At 27.1% G+C, this 8,489-nt stretch overlaps 2 protein-coding genes across 5 annotated transcripts in view; one reads left to right on the forward strand and one right to left on the reverse strand.

Moving 5' to 3' along the window:
* LOC117182088 (ceramide-1-phosphate transfer protein) overlaps nt 1-2,772 on the forward strand; it is a 7,698-nt gene extending 4,926 nt beyond the window's left edge. For both annotated transcript variants that reach the window (XM_033375113.1, XM_033375114.1), the window contains exon 4: nt 2,227-2,772. In XM_033375113.1, coding sequence (XP_033231004.1) covers nt 2,227-2,349 — 123 coding nt within the window. In that variant the 3' untranslated portion in view covers nt 2,350-2,772. The remainder of the gene's footprint in view (nt 1-2,226) is intronic.
* LOC117182086 (solute carrier family 28 member 3-like) overlaps nt 1-7,942 on the reverse strand; it is a 10,148-nt gene extending 2,206 nt beyond the window's left edge. Inside the window, exons 1-5 of one of the 3 annotated variants that reach the window (XR_004468265.1) lie at nt 7,716-7,938; nt 7,475-7,634; nt 7,191-7,359; nt 6,769-7,108; nt 2,759-2,838 (exon numbers count right to left, since the gene is read on the reverse strand). Coding sequence is in view for 2 of the 3 variants with exons in the window: in XM_033375112.1 (XP_033231003.1) it covers nt 2,822-2,838; nt 6,769-7,108; nt 7,191-7,359; nt 7,475-7,634; nt 7,716-7,743 (714 nt within the window). In the remaining variant the exon portion in view is untranslated. Of the gene's footprint in view, nt 1-2,720; nt 2,839-6,768; nt 7,109-7,190; nt 7,360-7,474; nt 7,635-7,715 lie in introns of those variants that run through there. The other 2 variants (XM_033375112.1, XM_033375111.1) reach the window with 2 other exon arrangements.
* Between the last annotated feature and the right edge of the window lie 547 nt (nt 7,943-8,489).

The raw sequence follows: 8,489 nt of genomic DNA on the forward strand, positions 1-8,489 counted from the left end.
TATAGAGCTCCAAGGAGATTATGTTGAAAAATAAAAAAAAATTTACCCAAAAAAAATTGTTTTTATACTTCATTCTAAGGACGTATTGAACTACCCTCGTAATATATAGTTTGAAAAATTGTTTAATATAATTCAATTTATTCTTTGATTTTTTTTTAAATTTTTCTAATCAGCTTTAATGTCAAATTATCATTTCTTTATGTAATAACAATTTAAAGCTCTAGAATTTCAGAAGCTTTGACTTTCAAAAATTCAATGTAGTTTTCAATATTAAATTGTCAAATCTTAATCGCTTTGAATTTTAAATGACCTAGTCTTAAAATATGCAATTCCTAAGGGTTTTTTATTGTCCTATTTTCTACATTTCTAATATGAAATTATTGAATTTCGTGATTCTTCAATTCAAAATAAAATTGTTTACTTTTGAGGGCTTTGATTTATCAATTTTATAATTTAATTCCACTTTTCCTTAAAATTGTTCAAATTCGTTCAATAATTTTTCTTTAATTTCAGAGGCTTTCAATTCAAAATTATTATTATTTTGAACAATTAAAACGTTAAAAATTGGTTTTATAATTGATTTTAAAATTTGCATATTTTTCATGTTAGGAAATAAAAATCCAGAGACATGAACGCGCCATCTACGCGCCTGAAATTACTGCTGGTGTGTAATAAAATGCATCTCTGCATTTGTCTTTCTCAAGTACAAAAATTTCCTTATCCTATTTATAGGGTTCAAAGTCAATCGATTTTGTGCAAAATGGTTTGCTGATGCTTTTCGATTTTCGTAATTGATCATAATATGATCCGCTATTAAGCCTTTAAAAATTTCATTTTTAAGGCCTTGATATTTTGAATTTAATCATTTTAAATGTACATAAGAACCAATTTCGAATTGAAAAGCTTAAAATTTCAAAAAATGAAATACCACAGCCATATTTTTTCGTATTCTTTATTTTCATTTTTAATTTTCAACCTAAGGTTTTTAAATTGTCTGATTTGTATTTGAAGATTTCAACAAATGAATAATAATTCTAAAGAAAGATTTAAAATTAAGAAGTTAAAAATTGACTTTAAGATAAAAAAATTAAATTAAACGCTCTGAAATCGATACATCGGTAAATGGGCAATTTCGATAATTTTAAGTGGTTACAATTTCAGAGTTCTGAATTTTCATGATAAACCCTACATTTTTAATTTTTCTCTTTTATAGGTTTTAATTTTGCAATTAAAATTGAATTTGTTCGAGTTTGGAAAGTATTATTAGCAATTTAAAAATTATCAATTTTTAAGCGATTTAAATTCACTTCAAATAATTCAAATTTTGAAGGGTTTGATATTAAAAAAGTTTTAATATCACATTTTTTGTTCACTAAATTTGGTTTCAGTTTAAATGAAGTTCGCAATTGTTTAAGTTTTAACGTTCGGGAGTCCACATTTTTTCATTTTTAACGTTTCCCATTTAAAATTACTATTTATTTCGGAAGGTTTTTTTAAGTTACTTCATTACTCTTCCACCAGCACGTTTTTAAAACTGCTAATACAAGTCATTTTTCACTTTTCACTGCACCATGAAATTATATGATTGAGAAAAAAGTAAGTCTTAGAAGAATTTATACTACTTGAGTAAAAATTTGGAAAATAACGCGAGATAGAAAAAAGTATCAGGAAGCATTTTTCTAAAACTTGTAGAGAAACAGTTCTATTCCGTTAATTTTTTTCGTATTTTGTGAGGTTTTTGGGCAAAAAATTTGAACTTTTGTTTTTCTGACAAATAAATTTTCTCTTTTATTTCTTATTTTATTTTTATTTTATTAAGACTTATCTCCCAATTTGTTAATTTTGAACTTCTTTAAATTTTTCTATTGGATTTCGAAAGAGGACGAAAAATTCTTTTAGAATAAGAAAGAAGGCTATAGCTATTTATATTATATTTAAATAAATCCCCGTTTTCAGTTTAAAAATGTTAAATACTAATATATTTGTAAAAAAAGTCGGTAAGATCAATTTAAATTGGAAAATAACCTATTTCAAGAGGGAATGATTTTGTGACTTGAGCATGTCCGATTTTAAATAAAGGCGGTCCAGTGAATTCAAGCAACTTAAAAGACTTTAAAAGAATTCAATGTCAATTCAAAAAAATGCATGTGAATTCAAAATAATAAGTCTATCATTATAATAATATTTTAATCAAAATTTAAAATTTTTAACATACATTTTATTTAGGTTTGTGGCAACCAGGTCGAACGCAATCTGGAAGTTCTCCCAAAAATGTTGGAAGTAACCACCATCGTATTTAAACGAACTCACAGTCTCTATGAAATTCACGAACTTCATGCACTTCCATAATGAAGGAGGAAAGTAAGCTCAATTTAATTTTTAATCGGCACATGGTCAATTTTTCTGTGGTGCACATATACATTCCACGAATGATAATACGTAAATTTGAGTATAATCACGTGATGCCAGTGTCATTTAATCACAATTTATTATTATTTTTCACGATCACCTACTTATCTAAGTTTACAATTATTTCATCTTATAGTAACAGTTTTTATTTAATAATACTTTGAGTCACTTTTAAAAATAATGAACGAAGCAAATATCTATTAGGATGTAAGTATCGCAATTTTACAATGTGTTTTAGTTTATTAATGAGTGGATGTATTTATAGTGACTTCCGTTTTATAAAATCTCTTCTGCTTGTGTGATAATCGAGTTAAGATTTAAAGAAATTTGTAAAAATATATGAAATTACGTTATCATGTAGAATATGGGTTTCTTATAATCTTGTCCTGTTTGCGGATGAAGAAAAGTAACTTTAGTCCATCAGCATGCCTGGAAAAGTTGAAAATCCTTGGAATCGTTTCATGTAAAAATATATTGAGTATTCTGATATTACGTCACGCTCGGCCGGTAACATCAAAATCTGTAAGGCTATACCACTTGGTGGACTGCAAAGCGTTTTTTAGAGATAGGAGTTAGACTAAAATTAATTAATTTCGGCGAAATTCAGTAAGAAATCGTGATATAATTTTTCTTTTAAGAAAGAAAAGGCATTTATTTCATTATTGTTGGTAATTTGGAAAATGTGCGATTAGGCAAACCATCACGAAAAATTATAATTTGCCGTAATTGAGGTTATAACCTCAATTGCCGGCGACTTATGTCATTATACTTTTTGATAATTAGTGATTTTAAATAGTTTCATGTAAAATAAGGTTATATCAAAGAGACTAAAAGATTTTAAAGGACTTTAGGTGATCTTAGGATTTCTCGAAAGATTTTTAACGATTTCAAACAATTTGGAAGGGATTTTTAAAGAATGCAGAAAAATTGAATGATTTTGAAGGAATTTTAAAGATTTTTTAAAGAATCTAAAAGTTTTTAAGGATTTGTAAGCGATTTTATAATATTTTACGACAGTTTACGTGATTTTAAAGAAAGTCAAGCGAGTTATTGAAAATTATTAAAACAGCTGATGTAATAAATTTTAAGAGATTTTAAGGAACCTAAGAAAATTTAAAGGATTTTGGATTTAAAAGATTTGAATTAATTTTAGTAAATTTTACAATATTTAAAATTATTTCAAAGAAGTTGAAAGGAGTTCAAAACAATTCCGAGGGTTTCAAGGATTTTAAAGAAATCTTACGAGATTTTTAAGAATTCAAGTGATTTCAAGGAATTTCAAGGATTTTAATCGATTTGAATTAATTTCAGTCAATTTCGAGAAACTTTGAATGAATTTAAATGATTGTAAAGAAGTTAGAGATTTTTTTTTTTAAATTCGGAGGATCAAGAAATCTTACAGAATTTCTAAGAGTTCAGGTGATTTTGAGGAATAACTAGGGACTTAACGGGATATTAAAGTTTATTTTTAAAGAATTTAAAAATATTTCTACAAGTTTTAGTTACTTTATAGAATGTTAAGCAATTAGTTTAAAAGTTTTTAAAAAGGATTTTCAATTATTTGCAAAAATTCAAAGATTTTAAGGATTGTCAGGAGACTTAAGAATATTTTAAATCACAGTCTTTGATGATTTTTGTTTTCTCAAAGTGCAAAAATATTTTCTTGACATCTCTGAAAAACACACTTTAACGAACTTCCAAAATTCAAACATTTTTACCGCCAACTATCATAACAATTCAACCTAACCTGAATCACGGCACATTCCAGTGAGCACGCAAGTCTTAAACTTGTCCTATACGTCTTTCGGCGGACGTCTTAAGGACGTCCTGAGAACCTTTTAGAGACATGAAAAGATCCAGAGGATATCTTAAAGACGTCAAATCGTATGACATAGAGGTACATTCTAGGGACGTCTTTAGGACGTCCCGGTGCCCACTGGGATTATATTTTTTCTTTATGGATTGTCCAAATCGCACACTTCCTCAATTGCTAAAAATTATTAAAGAGATGGCTTTTCTATGTGAGAAGCAAAGGCGAATATAAATTAACGAATGATTTTTCAAATTGAACTGTACTTTAAGGGTTAAAAATTGAATAATATTTTATTTCACAAGATGATTCGGAATCCGTGCACAATTTTAGAATTTCCAGATTTTAACGTAAAAAATTAAACTGTTTCAATTGGAATGTGTTATTAGTTAAATAAATGAAAACGCCCGATTGAAACTTCACGAAATATTTTCAATTTAAAATAACTTCAAAATAATTTGTTTAAAATGAAAGGCTTTTATTACATTTTAAATATTGTTTCAGTTTAAAATATTTCATATTCAAATCATTCAATTTGAAATTTTTTAATTAAAAAAATAACCGTTACTTAAAATTTGAAAATATCTGACTTTTAGTTTAGAATCAGTAATTATAAATCAAATATTTAAAACTAAACAAGATAAAAAAAACTTTGAGCGTTACAATTAAAAAAAAAAATTAATTTGTATGTTAAATTATTGAATTTTGATGTGTAAATAACAATTGAACACCTATTATTCTTAGGAAAAAATCGAGTTAAAACAAAATATAGATTTCTGCAGATTTCGAATAAAAAATTTAGAAGTATGATTATGAAAGATTTTACAAGAATAAAAACATTTCCTTAAGATTCCTATAGTAAATATGAAAATGATTTCTTATTCTGAAAACATCATTTTAAGAGAATACTTTTAAATATTTACAAAAAATTGAAAATTAAATGTGGAGGATTTTCAGGAAGTTTTTTTTATCGGCCAAGATTTTTGTTCAATTATAGGAAAATCGCGAATTATTTTAAAAGCTGTTTAGAAGTTCTGAAAAAATTTCAAAAATAATTTAAAATTTGAATAAACATAAAACAACATATAGATTTCTCAAGAAATTGAAATAAAGTTTTAACTTTCAATTTAAGAAATCTTTAGTTTATGAAAAAAAGTAATCGTTCAGTTTTGAAATGTTTTTAATTAATTGGTTGATTCTTTAATTTAGAGCATTGAAAATGATAACTTGGATTTATATTTTTGGAACTAAATCTGAATCTTTAAACTCTACCATTTATAAAAGTTAGAAAAATTGTATTTGGAAGTTAAACTGCATTTAATTTAAAATTTCTAAGTTGAAAAGTGTTAGTAGCTGTCATTTCATACGTATAAATTATTGTTTTTATTGAAAAACTTTTTAACTTTGATTTTAAAAGTTGCAGATTCAAGACTTTCATTTTAAGTGCATTAATTGCAGCTCAGGTTTTATTACTTTAAATGAAAAAATGTTTAGCTTTAGAGTTTAAACTTTTTAATTTCATTGATCGTGAAAAATGTTTGCGGTCACGCTGAATTTGTAAGTTACAGTGTTTTGCAAAAATGTGTGATTCTCAGTGTTTTGCAAAAATCGCTCATAATCATTTGTTTCATAATTGACATAATATGCTCATTTTTAAAAGTCTTCTGGAATTAAAGTATTTTCAGTTTTTCTAGGACGTCCCATTTTTATAAACCTCAAAGAACTTAAATAATTTTTTAATTTTTGCAAACTATCCTAAAAAATTTGTTCAGTATGTAGGAACTTAATTGCACTTAAAAATTAAAAACAAAGATGTCAGCAATTAAAATGAATAGACACTGAATTAAGTGAAGAATTAAACATTCGTATTTCTTAGATTTTTGCAGAAATCGCAATTATTAAGTTTTTTCATTATTCTAGATGATATGCGGAACTTTTAAAAATCTTCAAAAATTCAACATTTTAACTTTCTAGGACAAAGTCTCATTTTTATGAACTTGGAAAAACTAAAAGAATGTTTTTAGGATTTGCAAGCTATCATAAAAAAATCTTTTGAACATGTCCATGAGTGAAAATAAAAATATGCCAGCATTTAGTTCAGATATTGAAAATGCGTGGACTTTTATTATTTTTAATTTTCTTGGCACTCAAAACTTACGGAAAAAATGAGAAGATTTATAAGAAATTAAAATGGCCAGTCTCTCAATTAATATCTGAGCATATTCATTTGATTTTTATGGATTTATCGTAGCATTCAAAGCTTTTAAAATTATTGTTATTATATATTATTGTCTTTTTCGTAATTTATCAAAATGAGATTTGGGTTTAGAAAAACTAAAAAGATTGAAATCTTACATGATTTTTTAAAGTTGAGCGTATTATCTAGTAAAAAAAATAATGTTAGCGATCTACTTCCAGCCTTACAGAAATTACAAGGAACGCAAATTGAAAGTTTCCAGTGCCAGATTTATTTTTTATTTCCTTATTTTTGTTCTTCGACCCAGCCGACTATAGAGTATTTAAGGAATTTAAAAATTGTTAATACAAACCAGCAGTGCATGCAGTAAGGAAGCAGACGATGCTTCCAGCTATTGCAGCTCTTATTGCAACTTCAGCAACTTGTGTCTTTTTTTCTGGAATAATAGTTGCAAGAGCACCTGCAAATATTCCCAAAGCAGCAGGATTAGAAAAACCACAAATTGCAAAAGTGGCAATAGCTTCTGTCCTGGGGGACAATCTTCCTTCAAATTTGTATTCTCCTAGTTTTTGATAGGCTACGAATTCATTTACAGACACTTTTAGGCCTATTAAGTGACCAACGTCATCGCAATTGTCCCATGGAACACCCATGATCCAACTAACCGGCATGAAACTTTTCGAAAGAATATACTGAAACAAATTGTTATTAAGAAAATGAATGCATTTTTTAAATAAAATTTTTACCTTTAAAAATTGTTTAATATATAAGTACCTCGAAGGTCAATTCATTGTATCCAACAAGACCACCGAACCAAGAAAGTAATGCATTTAAAAATGCAACAAAAGAAGTGAATGCAATTATGTTAGCTGTTATACCAAGAACGATAGGTATTCCATTAAGTGCTCCCTTGATACCAGCATCTAAGAGACTTGAATCTTCCCTAAAAAATGTGCAGAACTCAGTTTTCCAAGGAATCATTTTATTTATTAGGATGAATAAAAATGCGGAGTATATATTTTATTGCATTGATTTTTAAACTTATTGTTGTAACTCACGATTTATAAGGTGGGAACTCTTTAACTGTGGTTAAGCTTTTCTCCGTTTCTGGATAAAATAATTTTGAAAAAGCAAGTGCTGCTGGTGCAGCCATGAGAGTGGCGGTGATCAAATTGGAAGGTTCTGCGCCAAATCCCATGTATGCTGCCAAAGTTGTTCCTAAAATGTTCAAATTTTAATATAATTTACAATTGAAGTGATAACTGAAGAAATAAACAGGAAAGTAAAAATAAGACGAACCAGAGACAGAAGAAAATCCTGAACACATTATGGTATGTATTTCTGAAGTTGTCAGCGTATTTATGTATGGTTTTATCAGCAGTATAGATTCAGTCTATAAAGTTTCATGATATAAATAGTTAGAGTGTCACAGTTAATCAGCATTGTTTAAACAAATAAATTAGAGGTTAAAGTTACTTCAAATAAAATAACTCTTTGCAGTTATATAGCCTCCTATGAAACAAAAATCCATTTACTTGCGTTTGAATTGGTTTTGATGAATTCTGAATTACGTATCTGTCACTGGAAATCCGGATTTTCACGCATTGCTTAGGCTGACAATTTGATGAGAATATGACTTTTTTAGTGAGCAACGTATTTTTTTCTAATATCAATTTTTGAGCAGCGATTATGAATGAACATTATCCGATTCAGGCACAATAGTTCCGACTTCCGATAGAAAACAATTCATTAAAAGTACAAAAAAAAATTCAAATAGCTTAAATTATTTACTAACAAATAATTAAATTGACCATTTCTAAGAAAATCATAGCATACGTAGTCTACTTTTATCTATAATAGGCTACTTATTTTCAGGCATTTTAATTGATTATGTTCAACATTATTTTTTTACATATTTTCATCACACCACACCTGCATGTTGAACATTTATTTATATATTTCACATATTAAAAACTGACTTTTTTCTTTCAATTGAAGTTTATAAAGTCTCGTTATCGGTGAAAGTCAAAAAATTAATAACTTACAATCTTTTGGTTATCAAATTTCACATTC

The sequence above is a fragment of the Belonocnema kinseyi genome, chromosome 10, assembly GCF_010883055.1.
Source record: "Belonocnema kinseyi isolate 2016_QV_RU_SX_M_011 chromosome 10, B_treatae_v1, whole genome shotgun sequence".
Lineage (NCBI taxonomy): Eukaryota > Metazoa > Arthropoda > Insecta > Hymenoptera > Cynipidae > Belonocnema > Belonocnema kinseyi.